Source organism: Embiotoca jacksoni, unplaced genomic scaffold, assembly GCF_022577435.1.
Source record: "Embiotoca jacksoni isolate LCO1_2020_lvr unplaced genomic scaffold, fEmbJac1.0.p SCAF_16, whole genome shotgun sequence".
NCBI classification, from domain to species: domain Eukaryota; kingdom Metazoa; phylum Chordata; class Actinopteri; family Embiotocidae; genus Embiotoca; species Embiotoca jacksoni.
In genome coordinates, this window is record NW_027185296.1 from 8,735,125 (window position 1) to 8,759,958 (window position 24,834).

Genomic DNA, 24,834 nt, shown 5'->3' on the forward strand with positions numbered 1-24,834 from the left:
TCCCGTTCCACTTTCTCTGCCGCTGTTTGTCCTTCAGCACTGCAGATAGTCCAGTGGTCTACAAACAATGCTTCAGAGACGGAGGAGACTACAAGAGGAAATGGGTTCGAGTCCCGCTGAAGGTAAGAGGTGACTTCAAATTGAACCTAAAAAAGAAAATAATGGGAACACACTGATAGCCAACAGGAAACCAGCAAGGAATCTGAAACTTGAAGACCAAATTAAAAAAAACCAGTTGAACCTAAAAACAATACAATAAAAATATACAACCTAATTTTTTTTATTTTTTTATCTAAAAACTCAAAGATAAAAAACCAATACAACCAAATAAGGCAATGATAAAAAAAAATTAAAAAAAATGTCAACCTAAAAACCAGTAATATAAACTCCAAAACATGTCCAAAATGTTCCAAACACTAAAAATATCAATAAGGTTATAAAAAAATAAAGGAAACGTTATCTCAGCGAGAGAAGCTCAAATACAGCATAAAACTGCATCACAGCTCCACGGCTTAAACTAAGTGTTTACAAACTAGTTTCCGAGTGAGAACTATGGCAAATAGGATAAACTACATGGCCAAAGGAGTTTCAAGTCACTTTGTGTGGACAATTTCACAGGAAACACAATGTTTCAAAAACAGTGTTATCTCAGTGAGAAAAGCTCAAATACAGCATAAAACTGCAAAAAAAAAAAAAAGGAGCAAATTTTTTTTTTGCAGCTTTCAGAGACAGACCATTCACACACTAATGAGCTGCCATACAAGGTCCCCGCCATCAGGAGTACATCACACACATGGTACACCATCGGGAGCAACTTAGGGTTCGGTGTCTTGCCCAGGGACACACTTCAGCGTGTGGACAGGAGGAGCCGGGGATCGAACCACCAACCTTCCAATTAATGGTCCTACCAGCTGAGCCACAGCCTCCCATATAAAACAACAACCATAAAAGAAATAACTTCATTGATCCTAAAGTCACAGCCTCAAGGGACTGTCAGTAAGGCTCTTTCTCATGGTGCAAAATGTCAGAGGTTCATTTCCCACTTTAAACAAACATGCAGAATATTAAATGGTACTTTCTTAAGTCCATCCTTTCAATTAAATAAACTGTTTTTAGATGCTTAATTGTAAAAATGCTTATTAAAATCAGCTTTGTTGTTAATTTTATAAATAAAATCTCCAAACCAAGGTCTCCCTGTCAACAATGTTTATTTACAAATAAATCAAAAAACACATTCAAGTTTTCTCAAATAATGTAATATTAAATCAGTAGATACATTTTTATACTAATAATATAACTAGCAGTACAAACATTTGTATAAAAATATAGTTTGACTACACTATTCATATGTATAATAAAACACATCAAAACAACAGTGACTAGCAGTTTATGGTCTTGTTTTGTGTTTCACTGGTTCTATTCATAGTCCTCTGCCAGTGTGTCGAAGTAGTTTGTGTCAGCATATAGAAGGAAGCCAGAGAACAGGCTGTCAGCCCAGCCAGGGTCTGCAAATAATCCGTTCTGGTCATTGAAGAAGATCTCCATCCACACCTCATCTTCTGGGTTCAGGTACATGACAGTAGACCCAGACGCCACGTCATGGTTTCCCGTGTTGGCATCAAAGGTTTTGATGCGATACTGCCCGTTCTGCACCAGACCGATGGCCAGGTGTTTGTTGGCCAGCGTAATGTCATAAGAGAAATAATAGATGCCCGGGTACGCACAGATGAACTTGCCCGTCTGTGGGTTGTAGTGTCCACCTTCATTAAAGAGGACCTTGTTGAACTTGATGGGGGTCTTCTCGGCGGGGTAGCTGCTGGTGATCCCTACAGAGAAGGCAGATTTCGGCAGCAGGCTGCCACATTTGCAGGTTCCCGCGGTTCCACGTGGCCCTCGTTTGCCCTTGTCCCCTTTATCTCCGTTGCGGCCGAGAGAACCAGCGGGGCCCACATCACCGTTCTCTCCTTCAGGGCCTCGTTTCCCTGCAGGGCCACGGTCACCTCGTATTCCAATCTTACCTGTCGGACCTACCCTGCCCTTTAACCCTGAAACAGAAACAACATGTTCACATCATTACTTCTGCACTGTCATTGATTGAATAATTGCTTTTTTGTCAACCCACATAAATCATCTTCAGCTCTGCCCTTGTTAAACCAGACATTTAAAGGAACAGTCACTGGAAACACAACTCCCCACCCAATGCCATGTATTAGTCATCCTTGGACCACAGCCACATTGAACAGCACAGTTTTGGCTTGATTCATCCAAACTATCTTACATGCAGTCAGTAAATACCCTGGAGCGAGGAAACGCTGTAATCCACACACTGTATGTTTGTGCAAGAACGGAGGGCTTTTCTGAATAAGTACTTCAATGTTCACTTGAAGGTGTGTGTCTGAATTCCTGTTTCCACACATAATGGAAAACACAGGTGCATGAGGTTTATTTATCCCTGACAGATTTACTGCGGTTCAGGTGATATCAGAATAGTATTTTTAGATGGATACCGCTAACAGATGCAGCACTTCCAAAACATCTTTTGCAACATTGTGGCAGCTTTTCCAACATTAAATATTTACCTTCTGAAAAATCTTTCTATATATGAATACATATATAAAAGATACAAAATCTATACCAATGTCTGAGCAACCATGATAAAGTGTCTGTAGTGCAGAAGCTCAGATCTCATCATCCTGCTGAGTAGAACCTAATTTGATGGGATGGCTGTGATGCAAAGTCTAAAGGCACACACACACACACACACACACACACACACACACACACACACACACACACACACACACACACACACACACACACACACACACACACACACACACACACAAATCCCAATGGATTGAAACCATTTCCAGCTCTTATAAAGATTTCGGCTCAGCCATCTCTGCCTCTCCTAATAATAATGAGTGTGCAATGTAAAATTTGGTGGACCAGCAGCCTGATGGAAAATAAGTCAGTCCGCCCTAAAAACATTAAACAGCAGCGTGAACTGAATGCACCTCGCCTCACACTCCCCTCGATGCATGCAGAATCTACAGTGGCCATGAAACTTACAAAAGATCCTCTCTAGAGTCTGTGTTTGGTTTGTCCCTTTTGGGGTACTGTATAATTATGGTGGTGCAATCCTACACAGTGGTCCTTTAAACAAGTTTAATAGTTGTCTTACATGTCATTTAATAACTATTCTATTCATAGCATTGAAATATTCTCTGGAGCACATCAGTTCATCTTCTCCTGGCCGGCTGTCAGATAAGAAAACCTCTCTGTGCCAGCTTTTCTCTTCTTGGAAAGACTGGTAGTATTCCTTTATCAGCAAATGTAAACTATTGCCTTATCTGTTCATGCTTTATATTATACCTGGGTATCCCTTTTCTCCCTTTTCCCCCTTCCTGCCATCTCTGCCATCTCTTCCAGGGATACCCACATTCCCATCAGCTCCTGGGGGCCCGCTAGGGCCAGGTTTGCCTGGCAGGCCTGGTGACCCGGGGACACTGCAGATCAGACGCGGCGCTCCTTTGAGCTTGGTATCAAACAGCTGTCCAAAGACACAGTGGCACAGACAGACTGCTCCCATCAACGCCCACATCTTCAAATCTGTAGATGCAAAGAACATTTGAAGAGAACTTGAAACAGCAGCATTTCTCAGAAATAGATTTGTGTCTGTAGACATTCAAAGTAAAAGGGAAAGATATAAACTGAGCAATAAGAATTGTTCAGTTGAGGTGCCAGACTCTTAAACGTAGACCTTTATCAGTTTTCACAGTGCTATAAAACACTGACAGTGTCGCTGTCATGATCACAGAGCATTTCAATGAATGTAATTTGTGACCAGATGCAGCATGAGGCCAGATGTGATTCTCGTAATGAGAAGCAATAAGCTGTTTGACTCACTGATGCTCTCATCCAACAATAGAGCTGCATGTGAGAGGCCTCAAACAAAATCTCTGTCCCAGTTCCAGGTCCCGTCTTTTGTTTTTTAAGGCCAAAACATTCCCAACTTATGACATAACATGCACAACAATTTCTGTCAGGGGAACCTAACCATGAAGCAATCGCACTTTGGCCGACGTTATACATTTATGTTACACAAAGAGGAAGACAAACAGAGACACAATCGCAACTGGATAAGATGGCTGTGAAATCAAAAGTAATAACACAGATTATGATCCAGCAGCAGCTGTGATTTATCATTCTGGCAGCTCTTCAGACATCACACATTCCATAATAATGAAATCATATAGACACATAATGAAAGAAGGTGCTTTTCTGCTAGAAAATATTTAAGGAGTTTAATGAAATGCGTAAAGTTTAGCTGCAGGATTTGCAAATTTGAATGACACACACGCTTGTTCTTTGCAGATTTGCCCATGTGGGTGTGAGAATGTGAGTTTTGCATCTGCTGTTTGTCTCTGGTTTGTGAGGGCGTAGGAACATATGCGTCAGGTCAGGAGGATTATCCCCTCGTCGGTAGTCAAAGAAAGTTTGTCTTTTAATTGCAACATGTTTTTCTTTGCAGCTACACATTTGGTTTGTCTGTCAGTGCACCACGCCAGCACATCAAACAAATTATATATGTAGTCGTACGTAGCAATAAACATGACGAGATAAACAGAAAGGACACACAAACACTCCTGCATGCACACACACACACACACACACACACACACGACCTGAACAAGCTGCTTTACACAGCTCCTCCGTGTTGTTAGTGTTGCATGTTTCTGAGGGTATTGAACTGGTCACAGAGCCAGTGTGAGGTCCTGTGAGACAGAAACCCCGCCCGCCAGATCCACTCTGCAACAGCAGTGATGTCAGCATTAGTAAGAAAGGCTTTCTTAAGAACTGTTCCACTTTTTACACTCACTAGCGTGCGTGCACAAAGGCAGAGAATACATACACATAACAACACAGATCCAAGCTGCACTTTAAAAATGGAAAAAAATAATTACAAAACATCCCAAATTTTAAACTGTGACTGCAGCTCTGTTGTTAAAGACGGTAGTGGAAAGACTGTTATGTCCCATTCAGAACTCCATTTAAAAAAACTCATGATTTGAATTGCCTGGTGGAGCGAGGCAGATTCTGCAGATAAAGTTGGCTCTCCTTCACTGAAAATGTGTGTCCACTTTGAGCAATGGGCCCAAAGGTATTTCTAATTGATGTCAGACACACGTTTAACATTTCCTGATCATTTCATGTCCTCATGTGAAAAAAGTTCAAAGAACAAACAAGGCATTTTTAACCTCTTTTAATGGGCTTATTTACCACATAATAGTGGGAATGCAAAGGAACTGCTAATAGTAAGACGGCATGCATGCACACACGTGCAGACATGAGCACTAACGGATGTTCACAGAAGTATTCTGAATGAAAGCTGCTCTGTGAGAGTCACAAAGTGTTCTTACCCCACACTTGGCAGCTGTTCATCTCCAAATTTGATCAAAACTCTCACTGTTGAGTGCCTCCGTCCTCTTATCTGCTCAGATTTCAGTCTTCTTCACCATCGCAGTCCTCGCTGAGCATGTTACCTCTGACATCAGCGTGCAGAGCTCAGCTGCTTCGGTGCTGACAGCCTCTTGTAACGCAGCAGCAGCAGCAGCAGCAGCACCCTAGACTCCCTCCATCCAGCTCTGCCTCCTCCTCTTCCTCTGATCCAATCCCTTCTCTCTGCCTCATAAACTTCCCAAAGCAAACAACTATCATCCAGTCAAACACAGTATGTACTGGCTGAGTCAGCTCCATTATGTCACTGACGAAGACTCCTTTAGTGTGAGACTCCCAGTGTAAAAGTCTGCAGCTTGGATCTTGTACAATAAAGTTGTGCCTTGTTGACCTCAGAGTGGATTTTCATTGTATTTCTGACATTCACCTCTAGATGGCACCAAAAGTGATGTGTGAAGGTTTCCGGGCAACCTTTAGTATTATTTCTTAATCACATACGGTGAGGTTGAACACAACTTTAAAGATAAGACGTGAAAAATATCAACAACATCAAGATGACATTCTAAGATGTAAAATGATATTAATGAGAATATGAATTAAGCTAATTAAGGCAACAATTAAAATGATAATTTTCCTAAGTAGTAAATTTGCACAATATACTGCTCCAAAATTTTAATTGTTTCTCCTTTTAGCCATGGTAGTGTCACGGCTCTCAATCTTTAGGTCATGAACTATTCAAAGGATTGACATGAATTAGACGTTCCCGTGTCTTTTCCTGTTGCGCAGGCATGATGTTTTGGGTTTTTTGTGAAATATTCCAAACAACAACTGGATGGATTTCCATTCAAGTTTGTATAGATGTGTATGGTGCCCAGAGGATGAACCTTTAACTCTTCCTCTTATGTCATCATCCCTCCATCCATCATTTCCAATACCTGCTCTGTCCTCAACAGGGTCACAAGGGGGCTGGAGTCCATCCCAGCTGACTTTGGGTCGAGGTGGGATTTACCCTGGACGGATTGCCGGCTAACCACAAGGCCAACACAGACAGACTGATGATTTACAGCCAATTTAAAATCACCAATTAACCTAACATGCATGTCTTTGGTCAGTGGGAGGAAGAAAACATGCCAATTTGTTGTGTTGTAACATTGTTAACCGCTTCACCACGTCATTAGATCAAAATTCATATTTGTCCAATACTTTGATTTATGACCTGCAAAATCGATGACATTCACCTCAGCCTCGGCCGTGCTTTGTATTTAGTTCTAATTGGCTCAGGTTAGCATGCTAACCATAGATGCTAACACACTTAACCCAGATGGTGAACATTATAGCCGCTAAATATCAGCATGTAAACATTGTCCTAGTGAGGATGTTAGCATTCTCACCCTTTAACTTAAAGCACTGCCTTTGAACCATTATCCCATGTGAGTTTTAGAGCACAGTACTGGACATGCCATGTGTATGCATGAACCAGTCAGATGAAATGAAACACAGTATTTCCTTTTGGACTTTTAAAGTCTCCCTGCTTAGCACACAAAGAAGCTGCAGCTCAGTGAAGAAATAAAGCCAGTCAGATTGTGTCCAAACAGAATGGGTCTTTATTCAGGAAGTGAAAGAAAAAAAAAAAAAGATTGTAATCAACACCCCATTTAAATACAAAACCAACAAAAATAAAAATAAACATGATATTAATTTTGCATATCAAAGAACCATTCAGTGATAATTACAATCCAAACACCTCATAAACCACTTTTGTGAATCTATACACAAACTCTGATTTAGAAATTAGTCACTTTAACAATAAAATTACAAATATTTAGCTTTGAAAATAATTAAACTCAAAATAATATCTTAGCAATTAGCATCTTAAAATTATATATAGTGTATTTCCACATAAAAATACAAAATAATACCAATGACATTTAAATATGAAAAATTATTCCAAGAATTCTGCTACTATTAAAATTAAAATGTGGGATAAAACAAGATGAAATGAAATAGAAATATGCATGAAAAAGTCTCTCCTTTTGTTAGCAAAACACTATCCAAAATAACTACAATCATTTACATCAGTACAAAGATATCTGGATTTAAAAATACTTGCAATGAAAAAACAGGGGTTTATTTTTCTGACAGTAAAAAATGACACTGTGGATCAGAAATCTGCAAAATATGCAATGAAAAAAATAAATCTGCATTAAAAAGGTTTACACTGTAGTTCTTACTTTTATACAAACATTAGAAACAGTATTGCACATCACAACACAGATTCGAGGTTAGTCAGCCTTTCAAAATGTGTTATATTCAAGTTTCAGAGCATCTACGAGGACAGGCAGCTGGCGCCTCGATGCAACAGGGGAGAATCTCAAGTGTCTTCCCAGAATATAATAAAACCTTCATGTTTCCTTCCTTCAAATGAAACGTGTCATGTGTATCAAAAGAAGAATCAACTGTATATCAAAACCTTTGATGTTGTTACTAATGACAGGATTCTTTGTCTTTGAACAGAACTTTTGGACATAATTATAAGGAGGGGGGAAATAAATTGTAATATTAGTCCTATTTAAATAGAAAAATACAATCAAAATCAAATAGGTTTTTTTTTTGTCTACAAAAATAGTGAAATAAATAGAATTCTTTACAAAACCAAAGGACACATACAGAACAAAGTAACAGTGTTTAACATAGAAAATAGAACCTCACAAAAACAGCACGAATCAAGTGTTACAGGTGACAATATTCAAAACATCATCAGACGCCATGAGAACTAAAGCTACAAGGTGGTGGTGGTGGTGGGGGTGGAGGGGTGTAAGGTGGAGGGGTGGGGCGGGGGTGGGGGTGGGGTGGATGCGGCGGTAGCTCCTTCTTTAGCTTTTACGCCTATAATCACTCGGGAGTCCTCGCAACGTCCAGACTACGTTAGAATATATCCGATAAAATATCTGGGGTTCTCGCTCTACTCACAGAACACAGGTAACTTAAGACCACTGCTTCACGCTACATCTTAAATAAGTAATCATGAAAAAATAAAAATTTCATAAATCATCTGTAGAATTATAAATAGGTTTCAGAGTGTCAACATCTGCACTTAAGGGGGTGAAGAAGAAGAAAAAAAAGCAGGGATACAGAAAAGTAGTGCTTAATATATATCATAAAAAACATATTGAAGGGCCAGTGATGGGGGAGTAGTGGAAATTAAATTAGACGCTCAGCTATATAGTCTCAGTTTCTTGAAGTAACAGTACACACTTGACGCCTGAACACTGATACCGAGGAGCACACACCGGGGGGGCGTGAAACACTAAAACCATGACGACACGTGATTTGTACAGTACCGGACGGACAGCTGGGCCGCCGTCCTCACAGAGAGATTGTCCCTAAATTGTTTTTTTTGTTTTTTAAAGAGCCTTTCAAGGGTCGAGGTGGAAATTAAAGAAACAAAAGAGAAGAGAGTTTCATCTTTAACACGCCGACAGACCAAAGGGTCATCGTCCTCATTGTAAAAAGTGTGGCGAGGAGATGTGGAGATGCTTCATCTTCCAGTAACTGGGCCAGAGCTTCCTTGGATTTATGATGCTGCAGCCACACAGCACAAAAGCCTGACTGTTTCATTACAAAATCAGCAGTTCGGTGAAGTGATGCTTATTAATGTGACCCAGTTTAGTCTTTTGTTTGCATCTGGTCTGCAAGACCGACACAATGTCAGGTTCACCTTTGGAACCAACGGAGATACGGGACAGGAAAGGTGAAGGCAGAGAGTCGTTCTGATGGTGAACTCTCCTTTAGGGAGCCGGTCGGGAACTAAACTAGAGCCTCAGTCTACACTAAACGACACAGCACAGGGACGACACACAGACACAAACCACTGAACACCACTCTGCTTCTCAACAGGAGTTTTTTTTTCTTTTTTTAAGCCACACAAGCCACCATGTCACAAGATGATGGCGTCCACTAAGTCTACAGTAGAACCAATATCACTTTTTGTATTGTTAGTATGTAAACGGATCAAACAACAGAGAAACATCAATGCATGCAAGTTTAAATAGTTATTTATTTTTTTTTTTTTACTTATTCAGCTTCATCTGATTTTTTTTTTTTCCCTCTTCTGCATCTGTAATTGAGGATCATGCTACTCACTATAGAATTTTTTTACCTATTGTCTTTAATTATGGTTTCAGTGGTTGGTTTTTTTGTTGGTTTTTTTCCTCAGTGTTTTTTTTCTCTCATCTATCCTGCATGCTAGTAGTGTAGCTAAGCCTATTGTCATGACATGCACTCTTTCTATGGCAATGGGGGCCATAAGTGTTTGAGTGCATACTGCATTTCATTTTACATGATTTAGGTTTATAAATGGCATTAGATATAATACCTACACATCTATTCATATATATGTATATATATATAGCAGCAAAGCTTCTAAAATAGCTTGTTAAGTATAAATGTTGAATACAGTTAGCAGAAACCAGATTTCGTGTTTTGAGGTATCACTCTATGGGTCAGTATGAGCGCAAAAATAACCCTATTTTCTTCTTCTTCTTCTTCTTCTTTTCTGTTTTGTTTATAAATTCTCTAACAAGAAGAAAGAGCCCATGGCAACATTAAAAAACAACCGTTTTGTTTTGCGGCAGAAAACGTGTCAATTTGAAGCCTCCTATCATTTTGCTACCTTTGGTTAATGACCCGGGGCAGGCGTCAAACGTTAGAGAATCAAGGTTTTTTTTTTTCCCAGAAACAAGTGTGCACTGAACACACTGCGGGGTGGGTAGCAGCAGACAAACAGACAGACAAGCTGCCCCCATGCAAAAAACATTCCTGTATCTACTTTAAATCTCACATACAAAAATAATAATAATAAAAAAAGCTACAAAAATCAATCTCTTTTTAAATCTCCTCTTAGAAAAGATGAAAGTACCACAAAAGAGTTGTAGAGTTGTCAGAGCCTGAGATGTGAGGGGGGTTTTGGTGAAAAACTGAGGCTTGTGGTGTTTGGCTGCTACAAAAGATATATAGATATATATAGTATATACTGTATAGTGTTACGTACTCGATTATACTGATAGCTTAGGAGACCAGGAGAGGCAGAGCGATGCTCTTTTTTTTTTTTTCCTGTTAGCCAGTGTTTCATTTCCCTTTCCCTCCCCCCCCCCGACTGCGTCACCATGGATGTGGGGGGGCATCTCTAGTTCCAGCGGAAGTGAATCTGGCGGGGGCGGTCGGCGCCCTCTTTCACCAGGGGCTTGTGAAACTCTCGCCCGGCGCGGGAGTGGATGTTGGCCCAGCAGAACTCACAGTAGTACTGAAGACAGGTGACATTAGCGCAGAAAAAGGGAGCAAACTTGCCTCCACAGCGGGCACCCTGGCACTCATCACACAGCTGGTCATCCAGGACGTAGGGCTTCACCTCCACCTGTGTACACACATTTAGGTAGGAGACATTGAAGGGGCATCAATACAAACAGTTAATATGTTCATGAAAGGCTTAATGCAGCAGAGACAGCGGATTCAATCAACCCTAATAAGCTTTTGCTCACCATAGTAACAAGCTGCTGCTATTCTGTAGCGATGGCGCACACACACACACACGTTAAAAAATGGTGGATGACACATCCCAGTGATGACTGAGTCAGAGAAAAGTAGAGAGCGTGGGAGTTGGTAATAAAAACAAGGTGGCCGTACCCGCTTATCAATGTCGCCGTGCTGCAGCTGGACAAATCTCGCGCTGATGGCAGCGATGTAACTCTGCTGATTGGAGAAGGCCACTCGTCCCGCCCCCTTCGGGTACTTGAGCTCTGGATCTGTGTCGATTCCTGCGTAGCACACTCCACCATAGAGACGATCCATGATCATGGCCAGCTCGACTAGTCACAGGGGGAAAAGACAGGAAATAACAGGGTGAGACAGAGCGGAGGAGTCTCAGATCTCATGTCACACAATATGTTCCTGTCTGTCAAGATGTTACATTAGTTGTGAAAAAAACAAAGTGCGCGTAATTACTTGCTCTCAGGGGACGGGGGACACCTCCCACAAAGATGGTCTTGCGGGGATCGAGGGGCTGAGAGCCATCCATCACAAAATCACTGTCGCTCAGGTTCCAAGGGCGAATTTGCACCTGGAGTCAAAATCAAACTCAGGATTAGATCACTTCTCTTATTATTCAGGGTAAATGTGTCTTTTCTCTGCGAGCTGCTGCTGCTGAACTCACAGGTTTGTCCTTGATGGTGGGGCTGGAGACACACAGGTAGAGCTTCCCATCCTCCTCCATGCAGGCTTCAATCAGAGCCTGCACTGAGCTCTCCTCCTGGAACAGCAGGAAGGCGTATCCTAGGAAACACACACACATAGAGGGCATCAGTGTGTGCATCAAACACTTTGAAAAATACATTAATTCATCGGTTCTCAGCTGGGTGTTCAGTATTCAAATAATAGCTATTCGCATCATGGCTTCCCCCCCAAGCTCAATGGTGCCTGGTTTTAGTAGCCATAAAAACACGTATAATATAAGCAGCTTGCTGCTTTTGCTGATACCTTTAGGTGGAAAGTAGGATTTGCTCTCTGCTTTGTGAGGCCAGTCCACCACCAGGTGACCAAAACGACGGAAGCTGGAGGTTATTTCATCTGAGGGAATGTGAAAAAAATTAACAATAAATCGATAAAGAGAGAGACAGACAGTTGAGAACAGGGGAAAGGGAAAATAAATACTTGAAGTCGGTCTCACCTTCGTCTATGTCAGGAGGCAAACCTCCCACGAACACCTTACGGGAGAAGCGCTCGATGCGCTCCCCGTTCTGGTGAGGGTAACAGTTGGGGGAGCCGAGGACTCCAGGGACGCCCTGGTTGCCGTGGCCATCATCAAGGAGATTGTCATCAATAGGGAAGAGGGAGGAGCGGCCTGGTGGAGAAAAGAAGGCAGGTAAGACTACGGTAAATACCAAACATGCGTGAGCCAATCACACGACCTGCCTCTCCTTCAGGTTATCTTATATCTCCGCTATATGATAAGGACACATTCAAACAAGAGGCTGTCTATAAAATAATGTTTCTGCTTTTATGGCAGTTCATCGCTGAATGGTTAGGACACAAAGCACCAGCTTACAGTGAGGATTATGTACAATTTAGTTTTTACAGATCTGAGATCGGGACACGTCATCATGTGTGCTCCACTCTGAGCAGTGTGGCAGATAAAGCAGGTGCGGATCAGCAGGCTGACTGGAGCGAAGCTGTTAACGTAATGGCTGAGCAGTATGGAGCCCCAAAGTCTTCAATACTAAAATAATTACAAAAGTAATCATAAGATTATTACTCTTATATAAAGAAAGATAAATGATATTATTATTTTACACAACATGTTTTAGTTGGTAGATTCACAATATTTTGTATTGTTGTTACTCTAGCTAACAGAGGCTAACTGGCTAAATCTGGTAGCAGGTGTTGAGCTTGCTTGTTTCAAAAGCAGAGAGCATATAATTGGCTGAAAAAGGATATGAAATGAAATGGTTCATTTTTTTTAAATATAATGAAATAAAAACATACTTGTGAAAAATGCCATTTAGAAATATAAATGTCTAAAACAGACCAAAAAAAAAAAGATATCTAAAAACAGCGTTATCACGTAAATGAATGATGAAATAAACTTGTATAAATATTTGTACAGTTTCACAAAATAATAATAATGAATATTAATGTATTTACACTTTTGGGGTTCCATGTCAGAGGCACAGCCATATTTCAGATAAACGTGACCAAATCTGAAACCCTTGACATCATGTATGTCTGGATAATAGAGACATTACAGTTGTAAAGTATTTCTGGTATATTTTTTTGTGGCCAATTATAATTTACTGGGCAAAATGTTTATTTGATGTTAGCTAACAATGAAAAAAATTAATATGTTCTCAAATTTAAAAGCAGAGAGACAATGAAGTCTCACTCCACAATTAAGGCCTCAGTTTGGTATTCATTTAAAGAACAAAACATGCCACAAAGGAATATGCCGTATGGAAACAGACACATCGTAGAAAGCTGAATTTACCTCGACGCCTCCCATAGCTCCTGGCTGCATGTAGAAAAGTACAAGAGTGCAAGTTTCAGCTGTGCAGACATTTCTCAGAGGGTATTGGTAACTTTAGACTTTAATCTGCAGATATATCTCATGACCTCTTTGTCCAACCACGTATCAATTAGGTCTTTATCAAATTAATGACTCGGATACTTTAAATGGCTTAGAGATCCACAACAAGATTTGACTTTTTGTTTATAATAAATTTTTTTGGTACATTGCCTACATTATTTCTACATCTTTTTCCAAAAACACTTTGAGATAAGATGAAGATTATAGCACTAAAAACAGCCTTCTGCGTGTCCTTTGTTGAGGACACAAAGAAATAAAAATCTAAGGCTGTATTTGTATTCATTTTCTTGTTTCCGCAAAAGGTTCCAGATCTGCTAGAAGCTATTTGGAAAAGCAGAAAAATTAACTTGTTCAGAGTCAACTCCACGTGTTACATCACCGAAAAGCCCTGGACGTCCTCTATCGGAGACAACAAGTCTCGTCACACACGTGTACGGCCACAGAGGCGTGACCCAAAAACTGCCTCCAAAAGAGGACAAAAATTAATTTCTGATTGCTGGGTAATAGCAAACATCAGAAACGGTGAAAAAAATAAAAAAATAAAAATCACGCTTGTAATTATTTGGAAATGCTGTCTGACCCCGATTTATGTCCTGCTGAGACCGTTATAAAACGAGATTTTATTTTTGACACCAACATGATGTGTGTCCACATGTGCGGGTAAAAAAAAAATTATTCTCAGAGGCACGGAAAATGTAATGGGAGAACGAAACCAAGTACTGCTGGTGGTGCATTCAAAGACCTAATGTGACCTAGCATAACAATGGAAACAATACTAGTCATGTGAGCACTATTACGACTATGGTAGATCTTGGGTTTGAATCAAGAAAACTCATAAAAAAAAAGCCATCAATGGCAGCTTGAACCTTTAAAGATAACAAAGCACAACAAATCCAATGACGCTAATGGAGTCAAAGGGTGGCACCACAGAAATATTGATGACAGATGACACTTTATGCAAATATTCTGCGTTAATTGTTAAAAAAAAAAAAAGTGAAACTATTTTAACAAGTCCCGACAAATACTCGCATAGCCTTGTTGTAGCACTGTGAGTCCGGTGAGTGTCTAATGAGGCTAAACAGTAACAGTGGAAGCATCGTGAGAGCTGCAGACACAGAGGGAGATGGTGCTAAAAGATAATTACCATTGAGCATGAGTAGGCCGTCTGCCCCGGGGTTAGGGCATCCCACACGGCCTGACATGAGAAACACACACACACACGCGCGCACGCACACACACACGCACACACGCACACACACAGACAGACACAAATAGGGATGAGACACAGAGCAGATGGAGAGGACAGGGCGAGGCCAATGCGTGTACATGGGAATAAACGCACACAAACAAATGCACGCACACAAAAACCACTACAATGCCTGACTGTGAGTGTGTTACAGCAGCCGTGTCACATGTCTACAGAGAGAACTACGGCCGGCACAAGGAGGAACAAAAGCTCTTTCTATCCCCCCAAAAATGACCACTACTGTCAGAATTCACACCGACCCACGATTGTGGCTGAAATCATTTGTTGAGTAACGAATTGGCTTTTCGGTCGCTTGTACGCAAAAATGACAACAATTTTAGTTATGCTTCTCAGATGTCAATATTTGTTTTTGTTTTGTTGTTTTCTAAATAATATCCATCAGGTTTTCGACTGTTGGCCGAGTAAAACATTTATTTGTTTCCACTTTATGAAGTAAATGGTGGAGAAAATAGTCAGCACTGTAAACAATAAGCAAAAACAGCATCAGTGGTTGCACTGATTTCAATCATATTTTAGTCAGGTTATATTTTTTTGTCTATCAATTTTAAGTGGTTAAACAGGTAGAAACATTCTGACTTGTGTCCATAATTTGCTCACCATTACAAAAAAAAATCTGTTTCTGGAATTTTCTCATGATCTCTAATTTCTCAGTTTTTAAATTATTCTTTTATTACATCAGTATGTCATACCTATACAGACACAATTTTTTCTTTATGCTAAAATATGTGTGGATTTTGTATGTGATCATTTAAATCATTCTGATGGCATATAATTATGGTTTTGGTTGCTGTTAATGTTTCTCTGTTGGTGCTCTTGTTTGTCGGAGCCGTTAGCCTGGATGTTGTGTTAGCCGAGGCAGTGCTATAAATGGCAGAGCAGACCCTTGCAAACCCCCCCTCCCTCTCATCTGCTCACTTGGCTGTCATACACAGTGTGTGAAAGTGTGATCACGTCTAAAATTAGTCTTGACCCCCCCCACACCCCCGATCCCCCACACGCCCCTGCCCTCCCTCTCTGCTGTGCACACTGGCCCATGTCCTCTCCATCTGCTCCAGAAAGGGGAAATAACAAGAAACTCGCCCAAGGAAGGAGGGCACAGGTGGAGCCATAATTTTAGCAAACCTGCTTTGAGTACTTTGCAGCCTGATGCTTGTACATATATCCAAACCAATACCAAAGCGAGTGCACGGTCTGGTCGTTACCGGTGATGTTCTCTCTGTGATATTTGAAAGTGAGAGTGTATCTGACTCGCGAGGCTGTAAATGAGCTCCGAGCAGCCGTCAGTAGGAAAGGAGGGTAAAAACGGTGCAGTTATTTGACACTGCTCCTCTGATGTCCAGCAGCTGAGCACAGGAGGCCCGGACAGTGTCACGCTACAGCACAGTGTCTGCTGGCTGCTGCCGAGCCGACAGGAATATTTTCAAAAGAAAACCAGGATCATTTATATATCTTTAAGTTCAATAATGTGTGATGCACGCAGGCCTGATCTGTCAGAAAACATCTGTTAAGCTATTCACAGCAAAGATAAACACCCCGGCTTCTCTCCTCCTTGTCCTCCACGTCTTACTCAGATCGGTGTGCTGCTCAGGTTAAGTAGCAACAGGATCAGAGCTGGAAGGTCACGTACAGCAAATGTGCAGCTGGTGGAACAAGTATTAAGCTCTCAGCGGGGAGAAAATAAGCTGGTGTGTGGAAAAACAACACAGCCCTGGGAGCAGTGGGTCTGTCAGTCGCCTGCACCGAGTCACTCTGCACGCTGTCGGGTCACCTCCCCGAACACGATCACCCTCCCTCTGACCCCGCAAACGGAGACCGAAAGGGAAAGGCCATCTTACCTTTCATCGGATCCTGCTCGGCTCGCATGATGTCGATCAGGGAGCTCTCTAGGGAGTGCATGTTCAGACTGTCGTACATTCTGGATCGGTCCTGCAAAAACACAGATGTGAGGTTTTCTGTCATCCAGAGTGGAACCAAACAAACACACGTCACAGAGCACGTCTTCATCCTCACGTTTCTAACACACTTCCGGGATTTTGGCTTATGAACAATAAAGCCTCTGAAGCACGCATATTTGTCTTAACATGTAAGCGATTTAAGGGTGCGAGCGCCTCACGCTTGGATTAACATTCTTTCCGTATTTATTCGCTCCAGGAGGCTGAAGGTAAGTTTGTGGGCGGCCTTTACATCGGCTTCCCTGGGATCTTTGGCCCGGTGCCTAGAGGCAGACGGAGAGAGAATAGAAACCCAGGAGGGGCATTTAGCTGCAGAGCTGACATGTAAAGTAATGAGGTCATCAGCAGGTCACTGAGATAGTTCCTCTTTAATGACCTTCTATTACACACTCGTATGATAATATATGGTGACTAGCATACCACCGAGCTACGTTACCACACCCAACATAATGGCAGGTCAAAGGCCAACTGCTTATGCTTTCATAGTGACTGGTCAGATGTCGCCTCTGTGTTGTTTTCATGTTTATTTTGAATGAAACCGAACATAATTCAGAAAATGGAGAGTGAAGATAAAGCTGAAATGCTCTGATGATGGAGAGCTTTTAACTTGAAAGTAGTATAACAAATATCTTGATGGCAGAATGATTTATTAACAAACAGGCTGCCTGACACAGACTGGCTTCACTTTGTTAAAGAATTGTCATCTTTAAAGGGCGCGTTAACTAAAATCACAAACAGATTTAACCTATTAGGAATCGCACACTATTTTTTTTTTTACTGTTAGAAGCTACCTTTAAAAAGGATATGCTGTTGCATGTAGTATGTCTACAATTGGTACTTTTGGCATCCTGTATATTTTCTCATTCACCTCTCATACAATCTAACCATGCAGATTATTTTTGGTGGAATTATTCCATCTTTGGCGATAAAGTCGGACTAAATGGAATCTCATCTGTGGTGCACAGCAGCAACCTCTTTTTACACAACGTAAACAGGGGCAGTTTATTCCGTATAAACATCAATTCACCACCATTGTGATGGGATACCAGCATATGATGCATAAACCTACATATGTTTTGATATGCCCTTTGACGTCATTTGATTGAACTGATCCTTTAAACCAAGATCTAACTTTTCACAAAGGATTTGTGCTCACGAAAGGACTTTACTTGTCTGACTTAATGGATGAGGAAGAGCAACGAGAATTATGACGTTGGGTGGATGTTCTTTTTCACTTTGACAACATTGTGTTTTAGGACGATAGCACGCATTAACAGCAGGAAACCGCGGCCCATTTTTAAGAAATATCAAGTGAGCAGCCTGACACCAGATGTACTGACTCTCTGTGTGATGTTAAAACCATGACACAGCAGAGATACAGTCTGTCACTGACTGCCCAACATTAAACAGAAAGGAAGGAAGGAAGGAAAAGACTTGGAATCTGAAAAATTCCTGGTCTGACACTGTTTATGGAAATGAACAATCCTCGGAGTCAGGCCTGTTTCCTGGAATAGAAAGCGTTGTACTTCTTGGCACTGATACCACCAATAATTTGAGCTCATAGCAAGTCATACCATTTGGTGACACCATCATTTAGGTGATATCATTGGTTTAGTTTGAATGAGTCACATTCACAGTGTCATTGTGCTTAGATTTGATTTATGTATTTAATATAAGAAGCACATGCAGTCATTTATAACCCGAGTTTGCAATTTGATGGAGTATTAATTATGTGTAGAGGTCCTTAAGAGACACGCTGAACTATAAACTACTTTATTATGGTGCCTTTTAATCAAGAAATGTACTTTTCAGTGCAGTAATAGCCAATTAATGCAGTTTTCCTTATACGAGCCACTTACATTCAGCCTGTGTCTGGATGCTTTTAGAGGAAAATGAAACTATCAACATTGAGCTCTGAAGATAATATTGGAAATGATGCATTTTTAAGCTCTTGACAATATGTGTGGAGTTTCAGGGAACAATGCTGTCTTAGAAATGTGAGTCTAGAATCCAGTGAAATACAAGTAAAATACTGTTGTATTTGTATCTATACGTTTTACATGGTTGGCAAATGATGCATATTGAGTGTTACTTATAAAAATACATAAATGAATACATGCAGTTTTGTGTGCATTAAATGTTCATGTCAAAACAGTAAGTTACTGATATAATGATATAAGGCCTGAATCTGTAGATGCAATTAGAATTTAATAGAGTCCGACTGATACTGGATTTTTGGTGACGATACCGATACCAATAGTAGAGAGTAAAAAAAAAAAAAGTATATATACTGTATGCAATGAAACGGTGAATTTACCCCAAACATCTTTTCCTGAATTATGTCTTGAAAAAAGAAAAATCATATTGTTGCATATCATCCCAAATAAACACTGATCTGTGATAGACCAATTAAATCGTCCAGTCGCTATATCAGTATATCATAATATGAATAATAATAATCCAGTCAGATTAATACAAAACAAGCAAAATACAGTTCTTTGTAAGCATCTATGCTATACAATGTTTGCAGGTGTGGTGTATTGAGTGTAACTTTTTAAAATGAAATACATGTAATGTTGTTTGAATGTGCATTTCCAAACAGCAAGTTACTTATATATGATGAAGCAGTGATTCCGAAGATGTAAGGAACATTCAATACATGGAGTAAATATAAAATCGGCAAATAAACCAGTCGATGTCACCAGGGGCTATACATCAGATGTAATTTAAATCAAGGAAGAAAATCTGGCCTGAAAACAGATAATTATTCACTTGTCTCAGAAAACAAGTGGAAAATTTGATGTTAGCATAAAATCAGAGAGATCAGATGAAAATGTGACCAAAGACCCTCCTGCTGCACGAACAGAGCAGAGCAGAGGCAGAAATCACAGTCCCATCAGTCAGAATACAATGCAGCATTCAAATGGCCACCTCCGACAATTTTCTAAAACTGTGGTTCATTTAAACGTGCACACAATGAGCTATCACAGCCTCGGTACCTGAAATAGATCTCACCTACAGTACGTGATGCTAGTTTCCTGAACATGAGTGCAGCTGAGCCCCGACTCTGTTACACCTTTGGTGAAACCTGCAGAGCTCCAACTCTCCCCATCAGGCTGAAATGCAAAGCTGGCTGCTGGCTCCATTGTGCTCATTTATATCCACACACTGGTACATTTAAAGACTCCTTCACTTTAAGTTTCTCCGTCGATAAAAAGGATTCTCGTTCCCTTTTAGTTTCTTTTGCACACAGACTTTCATCGGCCCCTTTGTCTAACTGAGTATGAGTCTGTCACCAGTTCTTTCCCACCTTTGAAGTCACTGATTCTCACACTGTAAAATAAATCCCTCCTGTTATCCACACACACACACACACACACACACACACACACACACACACACACACACACAATAATCCTACAATATCACCTACATCAGCCAAATCCAACAACCACCCAGGACACGTACCTGCAGAGGCAGCAGGGTGTTGCTGTTGCTGTCTGTGCGGAACATGTTCTCCTCGATCCAGGATTTGGGCCCCAGTGATCCTCCGGAGCGTGGGAACTTGGGTGGGGCGATGATGTTGCTCGAGAAGGGCTTCTTCATGGGCGAGACGTGACTGACCGAGCCCGGCACGCCCATGCCGGTCCCTCTGCGGTGGTCCCGGCCCCAGGACATCCCACCAGACCCCCAGCCGTTCCCCTGGTGACTGCCCCACGGAGACGGCTTCACCATGGGCTGCACACACATTAAAGGGAAAAAAAAACACATCGGGGGTCAGACAGAGCACATTTTAGTACATTTCTCTTGTACAAACATATTCCATTTGATGCTCCCCTGTATTTCTAGCCTTTCTTTTCTCCCTGTCGGCCACAGCCAAGCTTGATCTGCTCCTGTAACGGGTGGGTAGATAAGAAGATTTAGGGCTTTAAGACTAATACTAAGTATCCCGTGCGCTGCAACACCACCACTGTAACTAATACACACACTCTCTCTCCACCTGGACCTTGTGTCGCCTCTTAAGCATCATACACTGAATCACATTGGGCTTAATCTCACGGGGAAATCAGACCGTTTCTTGTGCCGTCTCAAATCCTTTTCTCTTATACCAGACAGTACTGCACTTGAAGAGTAGTTTTTATAATCTCAAAAAAAAAAAAAGAAGGACGCAAGTGCTTTTAGAGAAAATAGAAATGCAGGAGGGATCGGTTTGTAGCCCTGATGGAAAAGAATGTCAAAACTGTAAAACTGTCTCTGGTACATTAGATCTATAGAAAAAAAAAAAAAGCATTTTAACAAACAACAAAACAGGAAGAAAAACAGGTATTTTTTGTTGTCAATGCTGTTTTTTCTTATTTTTTTTCTCCTTTAATGTGTTGATCCTTTGGTTGGTGAGATTACCTTTATGTTTTATATATTTACATGGGACTTATAATCAAACTCAGGGGTTAAAGGTCACTGAAACAGCAACCCTGCGGATGCACCATCGGCCCACCCAATCACGCACATGCTTCCGAGCACACACACACACACACACACACACACACACACACACACACACACACACACACACACACAAACACACTCTCTGCAAATCACATGAGAAACCTGAAGCCGAAGGCCACGAACACACACACAAGCCTTCCACTGCTGCATAACTGCCTGCCTCTGCTGTCGCTGTCTGTCCTCGGGGGTCCTTTGCTGTCTGCCATCACACCACCGAGACACACTGGAAGTTTTCATTTCACCACAACCACATTTAGGATACCATCAAAAAAACAGGCTTTTCATTCCCACTGAGCAAACCACAGGACAGGGATGGTCCGGTGGCATGTGACCACATCCCACTGCCAGCTTCCAGGACAGAACAACAGCTAGATTCAGAGATGCTCCCTCGTTCACCCCTCCCTCCCTTTTGCCTCAAGAGTAGTGACTTGAGTCCTTGCATAATGCATTATGCAGTTTTTTTTTTCCCCACAAAACTGTTTATCCGAGACACACCATGGCTGTAGATTATATATATATATATATATATATATATATATATATATATATATTTTTATATTTATATACACACACACACACACACACACACACACCTGTTGAGGCTGTCTCTGCAGTGCCACAAGGAGCACCTAAGGACATCCCAGTGTTGGCCTTTACATGTAATTATAACGACTCTATGCTGTTTCAAAAGCAACGTCTATTTTTGCTCACTAAAGATGAAGATATGAACACGATGGGAGAGCTGCCTACCAATCCGTGTTACCTTCACGTGACTCATGTCCTGCTGGCTCACCTGGTGTTGGTTGTAGTTGTTCCTCTGCTGCAGGAAGGCGCCCTGCTGGGGGTGCATCTGAGGACTGACCGGGGACCTGCGACTCTGCGGCTGATGCGGGACGTTTATCTGGGGCGAGAAAGGGCCGCTGAAGCCCTGCACATTAATCCCGGCGCACGGATTAGCGGACACCGGTGAAAAACCCTGGAAGAAGGCTGGGTTGATGGAGGAGGGGATGCCCGGGTAGAAGCTGTTGTCAGAGTCCGTGTTGGGCATCTGGTTAATGGCGTTCGCGTGGATGGGGTTGATGGAGTTGGGCGGGGGCGGGGGCGACGAGCTGGTCTGGACGGACCAAGGGGTGCCGAACCCCGGGAGGGAAGGTGATGACGAGCCCCCGCTGGCACTCTGCATCTCCTGGGTGGGGAGGTTCGGGAACGCGGCGCCGAGACCTCCGGACAACATGTTGCCGGTGCTGCTGCTGCCATTGCCGTTATTTATATGGTGGGCGATAGGGGAGTCCATTTGGATCTTGTTTAGATTTACGGAAGTGGGCGATGGCGACGCAGCATCGGCTTCAGCCTCTTCCACTGGAGAGGCGCTGGGGTCGGCTTTGGTGAAGGGCTGCCTCTGCGGCAGGTGACTGAAATGTCCCTGGGGTGGGGGCGACTCTGGGGGGCTAAACTCGGTGTGCTGACTTAACTGCTGATGTATTTTTCGGCTGTGCTGAAGGTCACAGACAGACTGCGGCGGGCAGAAAGGATCTCGGTCGAAATCGGGGAACGCTGGCTTCTGCTTCAGTCGGTGATAATCCGCCGTGAACGGGCTCAGCTGGCCGTCGTCGGCTTGGTTCGGCTGTTTTCCGGATTTGCTGACAGTGCTGCCGCTGCGGTCCTTTTCCTCGGTCAACGGGGGGAACTGCGTGGTTGTCACCCCCACAGGCTCATCCTGCATGTTTTGCTGATGCGCAGCAGCTGACAGGAACAGCGGGGACGCGGCGGCGCTGCTGAAGGGCGAACCGGGGAGCCGACTGGCCGCAGGAAACCGGCAGGACGAGGCGTCGTATCCGTGAGCCGACTAAAACCACCAAATTCAGGGTTTAAATGAAACAAATATGCGTTTTAAAGATATTCTAAATGAGGTCTATTGAACAGGCAAATGTCTGAGAGGAGGCTGCAGGCTAAAGCACAGAGAGGAGGGGGTCTGGCCTATGCAAATAGTCGGCTCGCTCCAGTCGCAGTCTCTTGTTTTTACTCGGTGATATTCTCGTCTACCTAAAGACCGAGCTATTTGGGCCTTGTACGCTAGCCTAGCCTGTGCGGTCCATTCCTATCCGACCGTGCTACCCCCTCCTCCGGTTACCGGCTGTGCTGCTGCGGCAGAGGATTAAAGATCCCCGACTGAACCTACGTCACGACCGCATCACGCCTCTGTTGCGCCCGCCTCGCGAGCCCGGAGCCCGAGCTGCAAAGAGGACCGCATTGTTTACGTCACCTCTTCATTATTCATAAAGTGCAGTAGGCCTACACCCTCAGCAGAGCCCGGAGAGCAGCCTACTGTGGGGTGAGTTACACCGAGGGCCTAATTACAGCGACAGGAGTTTGTATCGAGTCTGGAGCATCATGTGTCGACGTCTGGCCTATTGCAGCATCAATAGGCATCGCCATACTTATATGATAATGCCCATATAGTTTATGTAAAATATTTAATTCGAATTAAGTGACGTGACTCATCCATAAACCGAATCCCACAGACATATCTTTAATTAAATGTTTCATTCATCCTCAGACAATATCTACATCACTAAACTCGTAGTGAATTTAAGCTGCCGTGACGTATGAGGATGCTCATGCCACTTACGCCCCTCTGTTCCCTCTGTCTCCTCAAAAGTACCTTGACAAAAGCTCAAACATCACCAGACTACATTTGGTACAGTTTCCCTTCGACTCGTGCCCATCAGTATTCAGCCCACAATCATTGTGCGTGCGTCTGCGCCATGCGTCACTTTACGCACGGACGCCAAAAGCTAAATATAGTTTTCTATGTCAGCGCGTGTCAGGGGAGATGAATCTCTATCGCCTGTTCTGAGCGCAAAGCTGACAGGCAAGCCTACCGTAAGATCTGCCTCCTAAATGGCCAGCAGCAGCTGTAGCAGCAGCAGCAGCAGCAGCACTGTGTTGGCAAATAGTGGTTTTTTTTTGTACATGAAAGAGTGAGTGTGTGTGTTTGTGAATCCTGAGTATGTCACCATCTGACTGACTGCGTTTTAGGACTAAAAGAGAAAAAGAACAGAGAGTTCCAGGCTCACTCTCCCCTCAGCAGATTCCTTTTAGTTACTTTAAAATACAAAACTAATATCAGCTGGGAATTGGCGAGATGCAAATGAGTAACACTTCACTTTCTTGTTTTGACAGCAAGGCCCAGTTTTCCAGTCTTAGTCCAGAGCCTTTTCTGTGTGAACACAGCAGCTCATTTGTTTTACGACACCAGAGGATCATTTTTTTTTTTTCCAGATTGAGGCTGAATAAATCACTGCAGTATCTCTCTGTGAATGTGGTTTCTAATGAGGAGGACAGATACAGGAGTTGCAAAGCAATGTGCATGATCAACCCACCATCTGGTCCCTGCTAATGATCACAGCTTATCTCAGCACAAACTCAACGCAGCCTTCCGCCCTGCATTGTCACCTATACAATGTTTCTTATAAAATCAAAAGCACTTGATTACAAAAGCAATCACAATTTCA

The 24,834-nt window shown here is 42.4% G+C and overlaps 2 protein-coding genes across 6 annotated transcripts; both read right to left on the minus strand.

Annotated features, from left to right (window-relative positions):
• Positions 1–1,313: 1,313 nt before the first annotated feature.
• On the minus strand, positions 1,314–5,581 carry LOC138198513 (complement C1q tumor necrosis factor-related protein 7). 2 transcript variants are annotated; one of them, XM_069149954.1, is made up of 3 exons: positions 5,471–5,581; positions 3,376–3,612; positions 1,314–2,045 (listed from the first exon to the last, which is right to left on the minus strand). In XM_069149954.1, the coding sequence occupies exons 2-3, from the start codon at positions 3,602–3,604 to the stop codon at positions 1,417–1,419; spliced, it is 858 nt and encodes a 285-aa protein (XP_069006055.1). In that variant the 5' UTR covers positions 3,605–3,612; positions 5,471–5,581; the 3' UTR covers positions 1,314–1,416. The 2 variants fall into 2 exon arrangements, with proteins under 2 accessions (XP_069006055.1, XP_069006054.1); XM_069149953.1 differs by having other exon boundaries at positions 5,424–5,581.
• A 1,460-nt stretch (positions 5,582–7,041) lies between these two features.
• Positions 7,042–23,538, minus strand: cpeb2 (cytoplasmic polyadenylation element binding protein 2). 4 transcript variants are annotated; one of them, XM_069150750.1, is made up of 11 exons: positions 22,113–23,538; positions 20,282–20,551; positions 16,697–16,787; positions 14,739–14,789; positions 13,496–13,519; positions 12,182–12,355; positions 11,992–12,081; positions 11,669–11,787; positions 11,461–11,575; positions 11,143–11,324; positions 7,042–10,873 (listed from the first exon to the last, which is right to left on the minus strand). In XM_069150750.1, the coding sequence occupies exons 1-11, from the start codon at positions 23,040–23,042 to the stop codon at positions 10,646–10,648; spliced, it is 2,274 nt and encodes a 757-aa protein (XP_069006851.1). In that variant the 5' UTR covers positions 23,043–23,538; the 3' UTR covers positions 7,042–10,645. The 4 variants fall into 4 exon arrangements, with proteins under 4 accessions (XP_069006851.1, XP_069006852.1, XP_069006853.1 ...); XM_069150751.1 differs by lacking the exon at positions 13,496–13,519; XM_069150752.1 differs by lacking the exon at positions 14,739–14,789 and having other exon boundaries at positions 22,113–23,537.
• Between the last annotated feature and the right edge of the window lie 1,296 nt (positions 23,539–24,834).